Consider the following 22,132-nt stretch of genomic DNA (forward strand, 5'->3'; position numbering starts at 1 on the left):
AACTGGAACAGAGCCTGGGCTATTTCAGCCAGTCCCTCCATGTCTCAGCATGTTGCATCCCGACGTGTTATGCAGTTACTCTTGAAAACTACAAAGGAAAAGGTGGGAGAACTAGGTAGGCCCAAGGCTATCCGGAGAGCTGTCCTGCACGATGAAGCACCTGCACCTGCCTACTCACTGTTCCCAGGGGTCACCACTGAGGGGATGGGGGGCCTTCAGATCCCCTGCCCACTCACTGTTCCCAGGGGTCACCACTGAGGGGATGGGGGGCCTTCAGATCCCATTTCTCACACCAGAACTGTTAATAAAAAAAACTTTACACAAAACAAATTCAGGTTTATTTGAGCAAAGACAATCCATGAGTCAGGCAGCATGCAGAAACAAGAGGTTCAGAGAGTTCCACTCTGCAACATGAAAAACAAGCTTTTATAGACCCAACATGGAAGCAGAGAAATTACTTGATGGGGTTTTGGTTTGCTTGCATAGGCGCTGGTGTTAGAGTTGATCTCAAGCTAATGGCCTCTTTCTCATTTGCTTTAGCACCCCACACCTGAACCCAAGGGAAAGCTTGAAGGGAGCCCAGCACCCCAACAGACTAGTATATATGCCTGTGGGCAACCAACAGTGTTTTTACCAACTACTGTAACCACGACACGTACATCTTCCTCAGCAGCAGCAGAGCAGCCTCCTAGAGTCAGACAGGAAGATGACGGCCTGACCATGCATGTTTGGCTGCTGTCCCAGCTCGTTCTACAGCTGTGAACCAGTATTTGGCCCACAGTGTGCTAAGCACCATTCTAAGCACGGAGGACGCTAAGGTGACCCCAACAATGTCCCTGATCTCTTAAAGCTAATTCTAGTGGGATGCTGAACATCGGATGTAACCTAAGGTGGTGATGAGTGGCACAAAGACAAATCGGCAGACACAAGCTAGCCACCAGTGAGGGGAAACTCCAGACAACGTGGACACATAAGGCCAGGTTGAGAAATGGATGACTGAGTTAAACGTGGGTGAGGAGCCTGACATATGAAGACAGAAGCATGACCCAGTCAGGGGAAACCAGAACAAAAGATGTTTGGTGGGAACCGCCTGTTTCTTAATTTCCAAAAGTCAGTTCACAGACATCCCATTTCAACATCACTGGTAGAAAGACGCCGTTTTTATGGACAGGGGATCTGAGGCCCAGAAAGGAGACGGTCATCGTTTTCCTGTCAAGGGCAAACACGGGGGTATCCGATCCCAAAGCCTACGAGTTTGCACTCCAGCCCCTGTGACTGTCTGACTCCAAATTACGGAGCTAAAAGGGACCGAAGGATCCTAATACCTAGGGGACAAGTGCGGCCCAGGAGGAAAGACACCGAGCAAAATCGCACTGCCCTCGGGTGGCCAGGCTCCAGCCTGGGGTCCCCCTGCACCGCCAGACCACCTCCGCTGGACACAGGCCCCAGATCCCCGAAATCCCGCCACCCGCGGGTGATTGCCGGCGCGGGGGCCTCTGCTGCCTCGGAAACCTTCGGCGGCGGCAGGTCGGCGGCCAAGTGCCCCTAGGGATGGAGAGGGAAACGGGGCAACGGAAAAGGTCATCGCCACCCCGGGCAGAGCACGACCGGCCCCAGCGACGCGGACACACTCAGGCGCGGCGGCCCGGGTGGGCCCGCGGCTTCCGCACGCGCGGCAGGCGGCAGCCGCCCACGAGGACGCGCCCGAGGCCAGAGCGCGCCGGGCCCCTCCCTCCGGCTCCGTCGCCGCCCGTCTGGCCGCAGCGGAAGCCGGCGCTCGATCCCACGCCGTGCTTTCGTCACGTTCCTGACGGCTGTCCTAGAAAACGGACATTAAAATTGCACTTTCCACTGAATACAGCAGCTCCTCTTGGGGCGGCGCATCTGAGTGCAAAAATTAAAGCCAAAACATTTTCTAGCGGCCAAAACACCTCAGAGCCATCGCGAATCTGCCGGTCCTCCTGCCGGAAGTGCGGGCCCTCCTGCCGGAAGCTGTGCCTCCACCATTTTGTGGCCCGCTATGGCGGCAGTGTTGAGGTTGGGTCCGCGATGCGGCGCCTTTGACTGAAGGGGTAGGCCAAGTGGAGGTATCAGGGACGTCGTGCGGCACAGAAGAGGACAAGCCTGGACGCCGGGGACGCTGTCATGTACGGCGCGGGCGGGGGCCGCGCCAAAGCTGAGAGGAAAAGCGGAGCGAAGGAGGAGGCCGGGCCCGGTGGTGCCGGCGGTGGGGGGAACCGAGTGGAGCTCTTGGTTTTTGGCTATGCCTGCAAGCTGTTCCGGGACGACGAGCGGGCCCTGGCTCAGGAACAGGGACAGCACCTCATCCCCTGGATGGGGGACCACAAGATCCTCATCGACAGGTCGGTTCCTCCCCCCACCCGTCGATCCTCCCCTTCCCTCACCCGCTTGATTTCGTCTGATGTTGACTTGATGGCAAGGACTGCAGAGGGTTTTCTGGAGCCAGTGGGGGTCTAGGGGACACCTCTTCTGGTCCCACCTCTTTCTGGTGTTCTGGGGGGAAGGGAACGGTGAAACCTGCCCTAAGTCACTGGCTGGAATTGCGCGCCGCGTCCGTCGCCGGAGGGATCCTCTCTGCTCCCGCAGCCCCTCTCGACCCCTCACCCCGTCGCTGGGCTGGAGTTGGCGATTCCGCGCGGTGAAGGCTGCCAGTGCCCGGGGTTTCTTTCTGAGCGCCCCCGGGCCTGCCGCCCGGAGATGTCATGGGGTCGTGCGCTGCTTTTCTCCCCGCCGAGTTCCCACTGCTCGGTTACTAGGAGGGCAGCCTGGGAGGCATGCCTTTATTCTTCCGAACCGCCGCACACACAGCCGGTAGTTAGAAGCTGGACCCTGTGAGTTAGCCTTAACCGGTTATGTCCCCAGCGCCCTCAGTGGAGCGCCCGTACTTTGCTGGCTTGACATGTGACTCCCCGGAGCGGCCCCCTCCCCGGTGATAATCCGACGAGTTTGAGAGGTTGAGGTAGTGAGCGAAGTTGCCCACCAGTTTGCGGCCAGTTGACTTCATGCGGACCCTGGCCTTGCTCTTGGAAGAGATAGTGTTCTTAGGGCTGGTTTCACTGTCTCTTAAAACTGAAGGGTGGAGCTGGGATACAGATGTGTTGTTTCTTTTCAAATCAAACCTACTTCGGGTTATCACTCTGGAGGGTGTCTAGCGATTATGGGCAGCGGGGGCCTGGGGGGACTTCTAAAGGCGTTTGATTTGAAAAGGATGACATTACATGATGTAGGTGGTTTGCTCCCCTCTTTTCTTCCACTTTTTCAATTCCCCTTCCCCGCCTCTCTGGGTTTTGAGGTTGTTGTGGGGTGGTTTTATTCTTTTTTGCCTGTTGGGCTACTTCTGGGGCCCGGACTGAAAAGCTAACCATGACCAACCATTAAACTGTGGAATAGTCTCTCCACGTGAAGACAGCTCATCGTTTGAGACCATTAAAACTGGATTCTGCAAAGCCCTGGAACATGACTGTAGGGATGACCTCTGAGCTGGCCAGAATGGACACATTAATGACCAAATAGGCCTTTTCCCATCCTTGACGTTTCCACTTGGAGTTAGAGCTAGAAAACAAGAACTGGTAAAGGGAGGGCTGTGGAATCAGATCATATCTGGATCTGATGGCTCTGTCCTCTGCTCAAGCGTGCTGTGCCTTCACATCTTGGTTTATATTGAATGTGTCGCCTGAGTTGTCAGGCTTGCTTTTCCAAAGTGTCACTTGTGGTATTTATCATTAAAGGTTGGTAAATGATGAAGTCTGAGCTCTTTGTACAGTTTTCCTATCATTCTGTACATGATTTGAGTTAGGTCTTCCAAAACTGGTGGGGAGCAAACGCTGCACATGTACATGTGTAACATTTTAAAGAATAATCTACATTTGTAAGTTAAGGAGGTTTACATCAAAGTCAAATAATTTTGGTATTTAATAAAATGCAGTAACTTGACTACCCTGGAATTTTTGGCCTTTTTCCTATAAATGTCTTTTTTTGGTCTGCATTAATATTTTTAGTTCCCATTACAAAAGTCAGCATTTAAAAATTAAGCAGACTTTTGTTTGTTTCTCTGCATTTGTTTTGGAAATCCTAAATCTGAGTGCTTTAAGTAAAATTCACTAACTCACTCATTTATTATCTGACAGTTACACATTGACAGCATCCTCATTGAGTCCCTTATGTGAAAAGCATAGCAGAAAGTGCTCCCTTTATTTATTTGGCTAAACTACTGCTTGGTCTATGCAAGAGAACATGGATGTGTCTTCATGTATGTTATTTCCTGCGGGTATAAAGTTCGGAAGGAAATATTAATACCGTATCTTCTAATAGTTTTGCTCTGTTCCCAGTGAACCTCCTTAAACTGCATGTATATGTCACTGTTCCGATGTATGTGTGTCTCTCTATCACGTAACCCAGCACTTATTTCCTCAGCCAAGTGGCTAGGGGGCGAGCCTAGCCAAGATTTTACCTCCAATGGACGCAAGTTTCTTTGGTGAAGATCTCTCCTGAGAGTTCGGGACTAGCAGAGAGAAGCGAGGAAATTTCGACCGTTTGGTTCTTACGGATAGGTATTTATGTATTTGGTTTGTGTGAATGTAAGCTATGATATTTAACTTTTCAGAAAAAAATAATAATTTTTTGCAAGTGGCATTGAATGGTTGACCAAACCATAATGGTGAGAACTGCCAGTGAAGTGGATACCATTTTTGCTAATAATGGATTGTTTGCCTTTAGTTATAAATTTTATCTTACTGTGGAAAGGAATTTTTTAGACCTTGTTAAGATAACTTGAGTTTAAAAGTAGGTGAGCTATGACTATCCAAATTAAATAGAAGTCTGGGGAGAGTTTTTATACTTGTTTTAATATTTCTATTTTATTTTAATTGGTAAGTATGTGTGTGTATATATATTTATATAAAACATCACACACACACACCAGTCTAGACGTTAATTTCCTTTTATTGACCAGCTTGTTCACATTACAGATATGATGGACGTGGTCACCTGCATGACCTTTCTGAGTACGATGCTGAGTATTCCACATGGAACAGAGATTATCAGCTGTCTGAAGAGGAGGCGCGAATAGAGGCCCTGTGTGATGAAGAGAGGTATTTAGCCTTGCATACGGACTTGCTTGAGGAGGAGGCAAGGCAAGGTACTGCTCAAGACAAACTTACTTAGCAACAAACTTTTTAAATTTTTTAAGTATTTAAAAATTTACTCCCATTCATTTTTTTATACTCACTCTTTCTGATATTATCTTGACAGTACCCAGTGGATTGGAAAAACAGGAGTCTTTGCGTTCTGAGAGGACCTCAGGATAGTTTATATATAGAGCCACAAAGAATTTTCCCAGCTTTTGAGGGCAGACTGGGATTTGAAAAAAACAAAAACCAAACTCTTTAACTGTTCTTCTTTAACAGTATCGTATAAATAAAATTGATGTTCTTGTCTTTGCCATAACAATCTTTAATACAGTTCTTAATCCCAAAATTTTCTCAGCAGGAAGAAATTTTCCACAAAAGACGTGTATTCAGCTGTCTGTGGGTAAACATGTACTGACAAAAGTACATATTGATAGATATAAGTGTGAATTTTTGAAAATATTTTACCTCAAAAGGAGGTTGAAAAAAGTATGTTGTATGCTTTACTGATAGCTACAACTTTAGAAATATGTGAAGCTTTTCTCAGTAATTTTCTATTTTTGTTGATAAGATTCTCATTTTTATTCAAGAGGAAGAATACAAGAGGTTGAGTGAAGCACTAGCAGAGGATGGGAGCTACAATGCTGTGGGGTTCACTTACGGTAGCGACTATTACGACCCATCAGAGCCGACAGAGGAGGAGGAGCCTTCCAAACAGAGAGGTGAGGGGGCTGCCCAGGCTGCTGGTGTCGGGCTCCACACGTACGCACAGGCTGCATGCACCACAGTCAGGCCTGCAGGACACAGCTCCAGCACCCGGGATAACACACTGCAACCACAGGAGAGAGCGGGAGTACCATTCCTCCTTTTGGTAAAACGAAGTGGAAACTAGAAAAGGAATGATTAGTGGAGGTGGAAAGCTGATGCACTGGATTGTTTTATTTCTCTTTGACTCAGGTAACAGAATTACTCAAGATTGTTTGTTTCTAAGTTGGTAATGTGTTCCTTAATATCCTCGGGGATTCATTCTTGCGGCAGTGAAAGAATAGGCGACATTGGGATAAGTTAACATCACCGCCCTCTCACTAATCTGGTTCTCCAGGTCCCTCCACAGCTGAGACAGTGACACGTGTCCAGTGGAAGGACACCTACATGGGAGTGAGTTATTGCTACACAGAAAACAGAACAGGGCTTCCTGGTAGCCTTGGTATGACCTAGGGTATGCACTTACCACGGTATTTTAAATTAAATATTTTAGTTGTATGCTTTGCTGGATTAACATGGGAAACTTTGAATATAAAAAGTAGACCTGCTGAAAAACCTGGGCTCATGTAGTATAGACACATATCCACTTGTGTATAGACACATGGTCACTTCAGTAAGCGCCGAGAGCTTCACTGCCACAGCACTGCGTCATGGTCATTCATTAGTTACCAATAATGGTAACGTGGACCTGACACATTAAAGATGGGTCCCTATATTCAGGATATTCTGTTTAAAGCAAAGGAGAACTTTAACTTCGGGAACTGATTCAAATGTTTAGAATGGTCAATTGGAATTACTTCAAATGGAGATTTAATTGTAGAACTAATCTGTTATTCAGAACTTCATTGGTTTCTCCTTAAGTAACACTTTTTTTTAGTCTTTTTAAACTTTTTTATTATAAAATATGCAATAATTTTTTCAAAAGAAATGGGGTCTCACTGTGTTGGCCAAGCTAGTCTCAAACTCCTGGGCTCAGGTGATCCCACTGCCTTGGTCTCCCAGAGAGCCAGGATTGCAGGCGTGAGCCACCACGTGCAGCCAAGTAACACATCTTTTAACAAGTATGAAGCAATTATAGCAGTTTAGTATTAAAGCAAAATGATGCCTGCCCTTCTGTCCTGTGGCTGCACTAGGGTTCTACCCACCTGCGATCTCCAAGGGCCGTGATCCTAATGGAGTAGTAGGATGTGGGGCAAACACCCACACCGGCTTTCCTTGTGCCCTCCCTTTAGTCCTCCTTACTTTGTGGGCACAAGAATTACTGTTGCACAGCTCTGTTTTATGAGCTTTTAGAGAAACTTTGAAGTGCGATTTTAATTATACTGTGTTAAAGGCTAATTCAGATATTTTAAGACTTTTTGCATTGACTTTCAAACCTACCCGTCCCTCAGAAGTTATGATGCACTTGAAATGTTCTAGCAGGTCTAAAAACTAAACACCCATTCGTTTATCTGGAATAAGCTGTTCTTTCGAGGGTTCTGGATGGTTCTGATTTTGTTGTCTTATCTCTAAACCACATACATTAGTTTGGCTTTATATCTGCGATGTTTTTTATCAGAAGGAAGGAGTGGATACTATTGCCACTTCACAAATGAAGAGTTGAAATACAGTCAGCTTATCAGGTCCACCTCTGTGGATTCAACCAACCACAGATCTAAAATATTTGAAATAAAGTAACAAAGTTTTATTGGAGCACAGCAAAAAGTCATTAGTTTACATGTTGTCTGTTGCCACTTTTGCACATCAGCAGCAGAGTTAAAGAAATGAAACAGACTATATGACCCATATAGCCAAGGATACTTAATTAATAAATGCTCTCTGGCATTTTATAGTTCGTCAGCCCCTATGCTAGATGGTGGACCATTGTCTCAGTATAATTATTGGGCTACATGATGTTGAGTTTGTTATGATTATTGAATTTTGAGAACTTCAGCATGACTTAGTTTATTTTCTGAGGATTAGTTTGCTTTCCTTTTAACATAAAGTTCTCCTTAGTATTTTACGATGTTACTTCTTTTCTCTCTGTAATCATGTTCTCAGAACATTGCCTTATGTGATAATTAATTTTCTTAATGGAAATTGGCCCACATAAAACTCAGAGCTTGACATTTTGTTTAACTTGCATTAATATTAATATAAAACACTTAACACACACACACACACATGCACACACGTGTACATTGTATTAGAATCCAGTGCCACTAACAACAACTTTTAGTGTCACATTCTGTTAAAATAAAAAAATCTTTTTCCTGAGCCATCAGTATGTCTACAAATGTCTTCATTTTCAAAATTATTCTGCTGTTTTTTAGTATGTTAAAGCCTTGTGACATTAGCCAAAGGCATTTTGATGGCGCCTCCATCTCTGTGATCTTTACTGTTTTCAGCCAGGTTTCTATCCTTTGGATTTTCATCTTTATATTCATTTCTTTCCCCTTTGAGGGGACTAGTGGGGGTGGGGATAGGTCCTCGCTATATATCCATCTTTTAAACAAGAGATTATTTGAATTTATTTGCATCTGAGTTTGTATTGCAGTGGTTGGTTTTTGTTTTGTGCTACTAAAGGTATTTTTTGTAAATTAAGGTATTGATGTAAGAATAGAACAGATCTCACCCATCCGTCCCAAAAGGCTATTTCAGTTAGAATGCCTTTATTTTTGTGAACAATTTAACATTAAGGAAAGGCTGTTTACATAGACAATGTTTTAATCATTTTTTTCATTTTAGGAAAATATAGTAAAACTTGTCTCTTTTAATTCATTTTATTTATATATATATTTTGCATTTTTTGTTCTGGGGTACATGTAAAGAACATACAGGATTGTTGCACAAGTACATACATGGTAATGTGTATCGCCATCACCTATATGCCAGAATTTCTACCCATATTATCCCTCCCCAACTCCCTACCCACCACTGTCACTCCGCTAGTCCCCCCCCCCCGACCTCAGCATGTGATGCTCCCCTCCCTTTGTCCATGTGTTCTCATTGTTCAACACCTGCATATGAGAACATGCAGTGTTTGATTTTCTGTTCTTGTGTCAGCTTGCTGAGAATGATGGTTTCCAGGTTCATCCATGTCCCTACAAAGCACACGAACACATCGTTTTTTATGGCTGCTTATTTTATTTTTTGAGACAGAGTCTCGCTCTGTCACCCAGGCTGGAGAGCAATGGCGCAATCTCAGCTGACTGCAACCTCCACCTCTCGGGTTCAAGCGATTATTGTGCCTCAGCCTCCCAAATAGCTGGAATTACAAGTGCCCCCCACCACATCTGGCTAACTTTTGTATTTTTAACAGAGACAGGGTTTTGCCATGTTGGCCAGGCTGGTCGCGAACTCCTGACCTCAAGTGATTCGCCTGCCTTGGCCTCCCAAAGTGCTGGGATTATGAGTGTGAGCCACTGTGCCTAGCCTGAATTATTTTTTTGTTTAAGGCAGTCTTCCTTGGACTGTAAAAAGTTGTATTTTAAAACACACGCCCGTGCCTCATTCCCAAAAAGATGGTAAGAAGGCACATCTGCTGCTTGGCGTTTTGCCAATAGAAAATCTCTGCAACCAGTGTTTCTGATATCTCCTAATTCCACTAGGTCATTTGGTTACTGAAGCTGAACAGCAGGATTGCGAATTACAGGGAGCTTTTAAGCAGTAGTAGATCTGCCCTCATTCATCTCTGATCTTTAAAAGAACAGGGGACTCAGACAGAAGTGGTTGGGACAGTGTTAAATAACTGTAACTGAGTAGGGATTAATCAACTTGTATCTGATCAGACCAGAATACTCAAGTTGTATGTGCCCGGAAACCTCCTTAAAATTGCTCCTTGATTTCACAGAATGAGGTTTGACAGGAGATCTTTGCAAATTATTGATTGCTTCAGGCACCTTTACTGTATACAATAGAACATTTATTTTGATGAAGATTTAAGGTTTACTTCTTTAATGTCATCTGTTTTGAAATAAGAATCTCAGTAGATCATTGAAATCCTTAAAAGTGTTAGCTTTTTAAAGTTTGCTGTGATATTTTTGTACATTTCACTGTATCTTTTCAAACTGGTAATCATCTGAGTTATTGAGATATACTTAGGTACCTTAGAATACAGAAAGTTACAATGTGTAGTACCTTGTCTACCACAGAGCAGACAAATGTTTGTTAAGTAAATGGTTAATGAATAAATAGAAATGGAAAAATAATTGATTATTTTTGAAAGGTAATTTGCTTGGGTGGAGGAATCTTGACAGTTATGCCCAGGTGTTTTAGAATTCAAAGATGAAAATCAGTTGTCTAGGAATTGATTACCTTGTGTTGTGTTAATGCTATCAGGAATCCACAGAAATAGTTGGAGAGATACCTTAGTGATAGCAATTAAATACATACATATATGCATACATACATACCCAAAAGAGAAACGGGAGGGGAAGAGGAACACGGATTGAGTACCTGCTAAGTGTGGAGGATTGTGGTAGAGGTGTTCACGCAGGTTGTCTTACCTAAACCCCACTCGGCCCTGGGAGTAGAAGCTATGACTCCTTCACAGCCAGTGAGGAAGCAGAGAGGAGCAGAGACATTTATCAGAATCCTGGAGCTAACAAGCGGCAGGGTAGGAGTTTAAACTGCAGCTACCCGTGGACAGCACAGGTTTGAATTGTGGAGGTCCTCATATGAGGAATTTTTTTCAGGCAAACAGAGCAGATTGAGGGATGCGAGACTCGCATAGATGGAGGGCCAGCTTTTTATACGTGTGGGTTCAAATGGGCCAACTTCGGAATTCAAGTACATGTGGATTTTGGTGTCCGCAGGGGCCCCAGAACAATCCCCTGCATATACCAAGGGAATACCGTGCACTGTGACCCTATACACACTCCTGCTGCACCGCCACCACCCCCCACCGCCATCTCTCCTGCCTCATTTGGAATTTTGTAAAGTGAGTTCCACTTTATGTGGTGGAATAGAAGAGAAAGCTGAAAATGATTTCTAGAAGTAATGACAGAAGGTAAAGAAAGAAGCAGGGACAGCCAGTCACATGCTTCCGGCTTGCTGCCTGCTGTTGGCAGGTGCCTTCCTCCCTGCATGGTTCTGAATTTTTACATTTTCTTTTTATGCAGAAAAAAATGAGGCTGAAAATTTAGAGGAAAATGAAGAGCCCTTCGTTGCCCCCTTAGGATTGAACGTCCCGTCTGACGTGGAACTGGTATGTGTCCTTTCTCATGAGCGCTGTTGTCGTCATCATCATTTGTCATGATCCAGTCTTGCTTGTGAGAAAGCTCAATAATGATTACAGCTGCCTTTTAGGCATATCCTGCCTTAAAATGGCTTGTAAGTTGGTGGAGAAAAAGATCACACCCTATTTATTTTCTCAAATAAAAAGGGAAGAATGGGAGCGAAAGAACTCTACTGGAGCATCAGGGACTCAGGAATTGGGTGTGCTTTGGAGGTCATGTAGTTGAATTCCCAGATTTTACTAGCTTGGAAAAACTAAAAATCGGAGGCTAGTGGGCTGTTAACCACACATAGACGTAAAAGCACTCTTGCTTGAGAGAGAGTTGATTTCAGTAACATTGCTTTGTCCTGGCTTTTCAAAGTGTGATTTTTGTGGGCACTTCCTGTTACATTTTCATGGTGGTTTTCTGTGTTGTGATTAGGTCCCTAAGGCATCTCCAGGCTGTCCTTTCACTGATGAAGAGGAATTCCACCCTGGTTTTCCTCCTCTGAGGGCTTTGCATCCGGCTACTGTCTGTTCAGCGTTGACCTTTCCTGCTATCTCAGTTATGTCACACTAAATTAAGTTATAACAGGTGTTAAAGCCCAAACCAGGATTTCTTCTTCTATTTCCTGAATATTCATTGAGGGATTTCCATATTCCAGTCACTATGCTAAGCTGCTTTTTACATAGTATCTTACTTAATGCTAACAGCCCGATAAGAGAACTGCCGTTACTATCCCTCTCAGGCAGATGAAGAGACTGAGACTTAGGATAGTCAAGACTTGGGCTAATGGATGGTGGTTGGGAACCATGGTCTTAACTATGATGCCATCGTCAGTCACCATGCCTGATGGGATGTTTATATGTGTACCAGGGAGGTTTAGCGTCTTGTTGCACGTGTATACTTGGGAAGGACTCCAGTGTTCATGCGCAGCGGGAAGTTTTTGCTTGGACATTTCCTAACTGGATTACAAGTGGCACAGGTGCAGGCATTGTAGATGCTTGTTTGTGTCCCACGTCCTGCATCCACGCTGCGGGGTGGGTGCTGGGAAACGCCATAGAGAAGGAGCATCTTACCTTCCCTCTGTTCACACCTGTTGCCACTCATGTAGTTCAGCATGAATTTGGTGGTTCTTGCCTTTTATTTTTTTTTCTTACCCTTCATTATGTGATGAAGTGTGATATAAAAATGGCCCTTGTAATTCCTGCCTCCAGTGCATTCCTTCTCTTCCCTTATTCATTTGCATATCCTCTCCCTGTCTTTCATTCTTGCAAATATGGGTAAAATAACGTTTGGATTTTGCCTAGCGTAGTTAGTACTTGTATTGGGCTGTTCTTGCACAGCTATAAAGACATACCTGAGGCTGGGTAGTTTGTAAAGAAGAGGTTGAACTGGCTTGCAGTTCTGCAGGCTGTACAGGAAGCCTGGCAGCATTTGCTTCTGGGAGGCCTTGGGAAGCTCTGACTCATGGAGGAGGGTGAAGAGGGGTCAGGCATGTCTTGACTCACGCCCAGAGCAGGAGGAAGGCAGGGAGGTGCCACACACTTTTAAATGACCAGGTCTTACCACAGCTCATTCTCTGTCTCCCATGGGAACAGCACCGAGGAGACGGTGCTAAACTCTCCCTGAAGGACCCACCCCCATGATCCAGTCAGCTCCCACCAGGCCCCACTTCCAACACTGGGGACAACACAGATCCAAACTGTATTACTACACAGGTGTGTTTCTCCGTTACTAGTGTTGATCATTGTGCTACAGTTAAAGCTGAAGTTAAAGATTTGATATCCTAAGACTTGTGTTAATTTCTGTGTATTGGTATATGTTGTATTCCAGCTTGTTCTGAAATATGCTTATTACGCATGAGAGACACGTAAAAATGAAGCTTTAAAAATCACAGTTGCCCCATTTTGATTAAATACTAAATGCTCCACCTCTATTTCATGCTAAAAAGTTTACGTCAGGTTGACTGTGGAATTTTACTTGTTTTTAGTGCTAAAGATTTTTAAATTTTTTATTTAAATATGAGTATAGAGGCACAAGAGAATTTTTGTTGCTTTCATTTCTATTAAAATATTTAATGGCTTTGTGTTCTCAGCCAAAATAAGCATCACTAAGCTCTTAACAGTCTTCCAGAATCAAACATACTTGTCACTCACTGGAGAGAAAAATAAGTCTTAGTGTATAGACTTATGACTTGCTATCTTATTAAAGTTTCTTCTAATGATAGATTTTATAAAAGGCCTCCTGAATAGAGAGTTGTTTTGGCTGTGTGGAAGCTGAGTGCTTGGCTGAGTCTCTCATTTGCGTCTTTCATTTACTTTATGGCAGTGTCAGTATTTCATTCTCATAGTTACTGTGATTTTTTTTTGGCAGTAATTCATTGTGTAAATTGTACACTATGGTGTCCATGTCTGTAGAGAAAATGTAGAAGACAGAAGTGTCTGCATCATAAGTTGTTTTGGTGACTAGGCCTCAGAATTGCTGGCTTGCGTTTAAGTAGACCACTGCTGCCTCAGGGGCAGGACTTGGTTTGACCCGGCGACAAGGGAAGGTTGGAGTGATTGGTAAAGACGGCAGGTACTTCAGGAGGTTCTTGGTTTTTAAACTAAATGTTGGTTTGGAATCTAATGATAACAGGATCCTTGAGGCTTTTGGATGAAGAGTAAGAAATCGTTAGAAATTATGGTACCCCAGGCTGGGTACGGTGGCTCACACCTGGAATCCCAGCCCTTTGGGAGACTAAGGTGGGAGGATCACTTCAGGCCAGGAGAGACTAGCCTGAGCAACATAGTGAGATCCCATCTCTACAAACAAGTACAAGTAATAGCCCAGTGTGGTGGTGCGTGCCTGTAGTCCTAGCTACTTGGGAGGATGAGGTAGCAAAATCACTAGAGCCCAGGAGGTAGAGGCTGCAGTGAGCTATGATTGTGGCACTGCACTCCAGCCTGGGTGACAGATTGAGACCCTGTCTCAAAAAAAAAATACTTTTTTTAAAAAAAGAAGCGACGTCACCCAGAGTTGTGTTCTTCCTCCTGCTTGGGACATGGGGTCCTGCTGATCCTTGCCCTACCTGTGGGAAACTCCACGCAGCTCTCCTGTCCGGGAGGCCAGCTGAGCCTCTGAGCTCAGCCCCCTAGGGTGGTCATACAGCTTGGTTTTCAGCTTTATAGAGTGATCCCATGTGTACATTTTTCTCTTCCACAGGAAGTCAGGATCTGTTTCTTCACATATCGTAGCCCAGCATCGTTTGTGCCAACGTGGCACATTCTGTTGCTGTCCCCTTCCTAGGGTCCTGAATGCCCATCCTGGTCCTGCCCAGGGTCCCCACACCGGGCCCATCCCCCATTGTGTTTTGTTGTGTTTGTGTCCATCGGGCACTGAGGCAGCAGCCGTGGGTGGGAGGTCGAGAGGCTGCTGCTCAGCCTGGCCTCTCACCGCCTCCTCTCCTGAGTGTCTGGAGCAGATGGTGCCCGTGGGGCTCTGAGCCACGGGTAGTGTCTGCCAGGTGCCCAGGGTCTCACCTGGCGTGCCTGTTCTCTAACACTTTACTCACCTCCTGGGAGCGAGAGGACCTCAGTAGCAGTGGTTGCCGTTAGCAGGATGCCGCAGCTCTGCAGACGTGTTAGGGTGCAGTTCCAAGGGAAATCTGCTCGCTCCAAGGCTTCCCCACGTTCCTCCTGCCCCCACATTTTATGGGCAGGAGAAAAGTGGGGAAGGATTTGATAGTTGCTGTTAGGTGCAACATTTACTCTGTTAACGAATAATAACATAGAACCAGCCTTTATTGAGCACCTACTGTGTACCAGACACTGTACTAAGTGCTTCTTTAGGCATATCTCTCAGTTAATACTGAAAATAACTCTACAGGCCAGGTGCAATGGCTCATGTCTGTAATCTCAGCACTCTGGGAGGCTGAGGTAAGAGAGTCACTTGAGCCCAGGAGTTCGAGACCAGGCTGGGCAACGTGGTGAAACTCCGCCTCTATAAAAAATAAAAAAAATTGGCCAGGCTTGGTGGTACATGCCTGTAGTCCCAGCTGCTCAGGAGACTGAGGTGGGAGGATGGTTTGAACCCAGGAGGGGGAGGTTGTAGTGAGCTGATACGGTACCACTGTCTTCCAGCCTAGACAACAGAGCTAGATCCTGTCTCAAAAAATAAAAAATAAACTCTACGAAGTAGGTATAGTTGCTTCCAGATGTTAGGGTTTAGAAAGTTAAGAGTACCTGTCCTAAGTTAGACGTGTGAGGGTCAGGCCTGGGGTTCCAGCCAAGGGACCGACTCCAGAGCTCCGAAGCACAAAGTTAAGCTTCGTCGGATTTGTGCAGATTAGAGCGTGATTTCATCATCATTTAGGTAGTATGTGATCACGGAAAGTGGATGGGGAGGGAAGAAGTGTCGATTGATTCTCCCTTTGCTATGGAGTGATTGGCCTTTTGTTCGGATTTGCCAGGACTCCTCGTGTCTGATGAATGTGAGCTCTTGGTCCTCAGTGTCTCTTGCAGGTATTTTCTCATGGCGTTTTGTCTTGTAACTGATTATACAACTCTCCCTGCAGATATAGAGTGATGTGTGTTCCTCTATTCCTTATGGCTTCAGGATTTTAAAGCTTATTTTGGAAGACTTTTCCCACCCCCAAGAGTTTGAAAATATTTTCCTCTGTTTATTGCTTATATTTCTGTGTTTGTATTTTTGCTTTTGAATTTTGACTCAGTCTGATACTTATCTGGGGCTCTGGGCAAAGCTGGTATTTGAGTTTTTTCTCCCCAATCCCATGAGGAGAGGGCTGGCCCCGCTGCCCCTGGGGTTCCTTGCTAATTTCCCTTCTTCAGGTCCTGCTGCCTCCTTCCTGGTCCCCCGATGGGTCTGAGCTCAAGCCTTTTCCAAAGCTCTTAGGAAACCTTACATTCCTGTGGGTTTTCTGACCTGTAAATATCTTAATTCCATTTCCCAATGCCTCCTCTGGAGTTTGAGTTCATATTCATGGAATTTGAAGGAGGGGAGAGGTGTTAGCCCCCTGCCGGGGCTCCATCAGCTTTACTAAACAAAAGCTTCTCCACTGGATTTCAGTTAGAAAAACGTTCCCTTTCCTCTGGTGTTGTAACATATGCATGTTTATATGTTGACTGTATTTTTTAAATCTCATTGTGTAGTAGGAATGATCATGATATTCTTAAATGGAAAACAATTAACCTAAAGTCTGCATAATAAAGAATGGTTTTTTCCAAACCAGATACTTTTGTTTTGTTTTGTTTTGTTTTTGAGACAGAGTCTCACTCTGTTGCCCAGGCTGGAGTGCAGTGGTACCATCTCAGCTCACTGCAGCCTCCACTTCCCGGGTTCAAGCGATTCTTCTGCCTCAGCCTCCCCAGTAGCTGGGACTACAGGCGCATGCCCCCATGCCCAGCTAATTTTGTGTATTTTTAGTAGAGATGGAGTTTCACCGTGTAAGCCAGGATGGTCTTCATCTGCTGACCTCATGAACCGCGCACCTCGGCTTCCCACGGTGCTGGATTACAGGCGTTGAGTCACCATGCCTGGCCCCAAACCACATACTTTTAAATCTTATTCAGGGTTGGTAGCCAACCTATGTCCATAAGATACTTTGTTTTTTTGTAAAGTTACCTACACATTGCTTTCTAACCATGGTAGTAGTAGTATTATGTAATAAGTGGACCTATTTTTAAGAAATTTTAGACCAACAAGTTGGTTTGGTCAGTAAAGAAAGCCTAAACTGGGAGTATCATATTTTCCTTTAAGGATCGTTATGAAGCAGTCATAATTATTGATGTGTTTATGGAATATTTTGTTTTAACAATGACTAGCCAGAGCCACTGAAAATCCAAGTCGTGATCCATATACACGCAAAGGGCCTTTAACATGGAATTTAATTTATTTGGGGATTAGTGAATAAATTTAATTGTAGACACTTATCCTTTTTAAGTGTGAAGGATGTCATTAGTTCAAAAATTAAATTAGAGATTAAGCCATTTATGTTTTGTGAAGGATGAAGCCCTGAATTCTTAGCCATCCATTTTTGATGAGAATAATTGCCAGTTTTATTTGCCAGTAATTTCCTAGTGATAATCTCTTTGTTGATACTAAAGGTATCTTAGTTGTGTGGCTTTCTGCTTTTGGTCTAACAAGGTCCATTTGTGGGCAGGAAATGCTGAGTGCATGAGGTCGTTGAGGTGACTCCTTAGCTCATGAAGGGATGAGGGAGGGCCTTGACACTGGAAAGAAATCACCTGGAATCTCCCATCTGCTCTGGCCAGACCATGCCTAGGTGGTTTTCAGCTTGGGACACTGCCTTTAAGTGGGAATGGCAGAGGGCCAGGAACTGCAGGGGTGAGGAACAGGGCTCAGGTGCAGAAGACAGGCGTGGCCTACTTTTGTGGCTTTTGTTGGATGTCCAGAGGGCTGTGTTGTAAGAGGGAACCTCCAAGCTGTGAGAGCTAGTCCTCACTAAGCAAAGGAAAAGAGCAGTGATTCTGATTATTGAGAACCATGGAATGTGTACCCTCTCCCTAGAAAAATGCTTGTATGTAAAATGTGCGTACACAAAGGATTCACAAACCCCCTGAACCCCATCATAGCTTAGAGACCCCAATACATAGAAGGATGTTGACTGGGTGCAAAAAGAAGTGGCCTCCGTGGGTCTGTACCAAGGGGACATGGCCTGCCTCAGTGGGCACATTTTCTCCCCTGCAAAATGCTGGCAAGATTTGGAGACAGGCAAGTCTGAACAGCCTGGGCTCTTCCAGCTTAAAGTCTCTTATCTCTTAAAATTGACGGTAAAACCAGAGTCATTGCTGTGTCTGAGTGAAATCACGTGGCCAGTGACGTGAATGTGTGTGTTTCCCATAGCCACCAACCGCTAAGATGCACGCCATCATCGAGCGCACGGCCAGCTTCGTGTGCAGACAGGGGGCGCAGTTCGAGATCATGCTGAAGGCCAAGCAGGCCCGGAACTCACAGTTTGACTTTCTGCGCTTTGACCACTACCTCAACCCCTACTATAAGTTCATCCAGAAAGCCATGAAGGAAGGACGCTACACTGTCCTGGCAGAAAACAAAAGTGACGAGAAAAAAAGTAGGTACAACAGCGTCTGTTCCGTCCAGACTGCGGGCTCGTGTGGTGGGGACGGCAGGCGGCGGCTGGTTCTGGGAAGAGCGTGGCGACACACGTTCTCACAGATGCGTGGGCGAAAGCCAGACTAGAGCTGCTAGCGTGTGTCTGGAATCCCACCCCTGAGACATCGTCACCCCTGCTGGGGCACCTTTATTCAATTCTTGGTTGGTATTTCATACATAAATGAAATATCATTAAATATTGGTGCCGTCAGAACGTAATCATCTGGGTGGGAAATTTTTGCCCACATTTTGCCTTCGTAACATTTCATAGAGAAAACTGTTCCATCCCCTGTTGAATTATTCATGTACCACAGTGTTCAGGGCCATATGGCACAATTCTACATGGCCACGAAAATGAACATTTTTTACTTGGATTATCTGTTTTCAGCTATTTTTTATAACTGTGTCTCTATTTTGGGGTTCTTACTGCAAAAGCCAGCTGTATTTTAAATAAAGATGGTATTTTGACAAGTCTATTCATATATGTTTATATATGTATATATATCTTCTATTGACTTTTTTTTTTTTTTAATCGGAGACAGAGTCTCATTCTTGTCAACCAGGCTGGAGTGCAATGGCATGACCTCAGCTCACTGCGACCTCTGCCTCCTGGGCTCAAGTGATTCTCACGCCTCAGCCTCCCAAGTAGCTGGGATCACGGGCACATGCCATCATGCCAAGCTAGTTTTTATATTTTTAGTAGAGACAAGGTTTCATCATATTGGCTAGGGTGGTCTCAAACTCCTCACCTCAGGTGATCTACCTGCCTCAGCCTCCCAAAGTGCTGGGATCACAGGCATGAGCCGCTGAGCCCGACTCTTCCAGAATTTTGTTCTCTTCAGCCAAAATCGGTTTTAAATCAGTTGTGTAAATCTTATTGCAGACCTCATCTTCAGGTTTGTTGTAGGTTTTTTATTTGTTACTATTATTTTACTTTTCATAAATCGGTACGATTTTTGCTTCTTTAAAAAAAAAAAAAAAAAAGAAAGACAAAGAAAAAAGAGCATACAGTGCCTCAGACCAGCTGGTGCAGGGTGCTGGCAAGGAGTCACCAAATGGCCAAAGGTCGCAATCATTTCTGCCTGGCTTGCATCTGAACAAGTTGGGTGACTGGGGAAATTTTTCCGAAAGTGCTTTTTGGACAGATAACTAAGAAATGACTGTATCTATGTCAGCCTTTGGCTGCTTCTAAGTTTTTGCATAATTAATTTATACATTTTTTCTCACCATACACCAAAATCTTGAAATGTGATTTTGATTTCAGAATCAGGGGTCAGCTCTGACAATGAAGATGATGATGATGAAGAAGATGGGAATTACCTGCATCCTTCTCTCTTTGCCTCCAAGAAGTGTAACCGCCTTGAAGAGCTGATGAAGGTTTTTATCTCATTGTTGAACTATATTTTTAATGCCACAACAAAACTTTTTGTAATGTAATTTTGGAAAATATGAAGCATGTCATTCTTGTGTGTTGTATCTTATTTTATCATCATTGAGGTGTATCTGCACTTTTTATTTTAGCTGGGTGACAAAGCATCTGTTTCTTTGGTTTCTTACCTATCTGTCTTATAAACTTCGTGAGCATTTGCTTATGATAATTTGATCATTCTATTACAATTTCAGTCTCTGAGATACTTAGAATAAGTAGAGTGTGGTTAAGACTTGAAAATCGTTTTGTTGTCTGGGCGGGTGTGGTGGCTCACACATGTAATCCTGGCACTTCGGGAGCCCGAGGCGGGTGGATCACCTGAGGTCCAGAGTTCATGATCAGCCTGGCCAGCATGGTGAAACCCCATTACTACTAAAAATACAAAAATGAGCCAGGCATGGTGGACACACCTGTAATTCCAGCTACTCAGGAGGCTGAGGCACAAGAATTGCTTGAACCTGGGAGGTGGAGGTTGCAGTGAGCTGATACCATGCTACTGCACTCCAGCCTGGGAGACGGAGTGAGACTCTGTCTCAAAAAGAAAGAAAAAAATTGTTTAGTTGTGGTTTCATTACAGAATTGGATTTTATAGGTGATCAGGATATATGCATCTTTAGGTGCTCAGTTACCGTCACAGACTGTTTTTAAATAAGTGTTTGCACTTCTGACCTTCCCCTCCTCTGTGTGAAGAAACCGCTCAGCACTGTCTTGTGGTTAATTCACACGCCCTGCCATTTGCAACGTAAAAAACAGGAGTCTACGTGATTTCAGCATCTGGTTTTCAGCAGTCGTGCAGTGTGGGTGACCTTTCGAGGGAATGATTGCTGATTGATTGGAGTGGCAGAACCATTGGTGACTCAAATCAGAAACTCCTATAAGGAAAGACAGTTTCAAGTTTTGCATGGGGTTAGACATTTACACTTCAATTGATACCAAGCTGGTCTTGATTGTTCATCTGTCCTCTTCTTGGGGTTTTTCGGAAACTGAAACCCTGTGTTCACTCAGTTCCTCTGAGACTTACAGCCAGCTGTAAGTACATTTGTCCACAACTAATTAGGACCTCCTTGGGTGCGTGTGAGCGTGTGTGTGTTTTCAAGGCGTGTACACTGTGTTCTGGGGTGAGCCTTGTGCAGCAGAAGAGCTCTGCACGGTTCTGAATCCCAAACGCTCAGCCTGTGTCTTCTCTGTCTCCAGCCCTTGAAGGTGGTGGATCCAGATCACCCCCTGGCAGCACTTGTCCGTAAGGCGCAGGCTGACAGCTCCACTCCCACCCCGCACAACACAGACGGTGCGCCTGTGCAGCCCTCCCAGGCGGACTACACGGCAGACTGTGAGTACTCACTGTGTATCTCCTGACCTGGGTTCAGCAGCCTGTGACAGAGCTAGCTGCAGGACTCTAAACCCCAGGTGTTCTGTCCTCCAATGTGACAAGCATGGAAGCAGGCAGCCCAGAGCCAGCTGTGGCCACAAGGGAGAGTGCCATGTGGCCCAGGCAAGTGGCTGCCCTGCTCCAGCGTTAGCTTTGTGTTCCGAGGAGGAGGAGGACTGGCAAAGGTAGCTAGCTGGTTCCTCCCACCTTCCTTCCTTTCTTTCTTTCTTTTTCTTTTATTTCTTTTGACAGGGTCTCACTCTGTCGCCCAGGCTGCAGTGCAGGGGTGGAAGCATGGCTTACCACAGCCTCACCTCCCATACTCAAACAGTCCTCCCACCTCAGCCTCCCTAGTAGGTGGGACTGCAGGCACTATGACACTGGGCTACTTTTCATTTTTTGGTAGAGATGGGGTCTCACTGTGTTGCCCAGGCTGGGCTTGAGCTCCTGGGCTTAAGCCGTCCTCCTGCCTTGGCCTCCTAAAGTGCCAGGATTACAGGCATGAGCCACTGCACCTGGCCCTGGCTCTGCCCTTCTTTAAAGATCTCCCACAAGCCATACCTAGTGGCCTCCCCTACCTCAGTGGCTAGTGTGGTGTCACATAGTGTCCCCACCTGCAGCAGAGGCTGGGCAGTGAGGCCTCCATTAAACACATTGCTGCCCTAAACAAAGTCAAGAACAGGGAGAACAGGGGGCACGTCGTTTTGTCTAACACGGTTGCTTTCTTTAAAAAGGCTCACAGCAGGCCAGGCATGGCGGCTAATGCCTATAACCCCAAGGCTGAGGTGGGAGGATGGCTTAAGGACAGGAGTTTGAGACCAGCCTGGACAACATAGGTTGGCCATGTGCAGACCTGCAGGTCAAGGCAGGATGGTGGAGCCAGCTGAGAGAGGCCATTCTGTGATGCACAGCCTCCCCAGGTCTGGTGGGAGCACGGTCTGAACCAAGGCATGCAGAGGTGGCGTTTTAGGTCAGAAGGCTGGGCAGATTCCCAAGGCTTCACCGCAGGGCAGCCAGAGCCCACCCACTTTCATTTCTCCCCGCCTGCTGGTGGCTCCCAGTACCCCTGATGAGCCGTGACAACTGACAT

At 45.4% G+C, this 22,132-nt stretch overlaps 1 protein-coding gene across 2 annotated transcripts in view; it reads left to right on the forward strand.

Annotated features, from left to right (window-relative positions):
• The first annotated feature begins 1,987 nt into the window (after window positions 1-1,987).
• The window catches only part of LOC108292626 (splicing factor SWAP), a 91,677-nt gene continuing 71,532 nt past the window's right edge, over window positions 1,988-22,132 (forward strand). The window contains exons 1-7 of one of the 2 annotated variants that reach the window (XM_017513600.2): window positions 1,988-2,363; window positions 4,989-5,158; window positions 5,738-5,869; window positions 11,015-11,100; window positions 17,978-18,203; window positions 19,509-19,621; window positions 20,868-21,003. In XM_017513600.2, the coding sequence (XP_017369089.1) occupies window positions 2,146-2,363; window positions 4,989-5,158; window positions 5,738-5,869; window positions 11,015-11,100; window positions 17,978-18,203; window positions 19,509-19,621; window positions 20,868-21,003 (1,081 nt within the window). In that variant the 5' untranslated portion in view covers window positions 1,988-2,145. The remainder of the gene's footprint in view (window positions 2,364-4,988; window positions 5,159-5,737; window positions 5,870-11,014; window positions 11,101-17,977; window positions 18,204-19,508; window positions 19,622-20,867; window positions 21,004-22,132) is intronic. The other variant, XM_017513602.2, reaches the window with a different exon arrangement.

Source organism: Cebus imitator, unplaced genomic scaffold (assembly GCF_001604975.1).
Source record: "Cebus imitator isolate Cc_AM_T3 unplaced genomic scaffold, Cebus_imitator-1.0 Scaffold497, whole genome shotgun sequence".
In the NCBI taxonomy this organism is placed as follows: Eukaryota; Metazoa; Chordata; class Mammalia; order Primates; family Cebidae; genus Cebus; species Cebus imitator.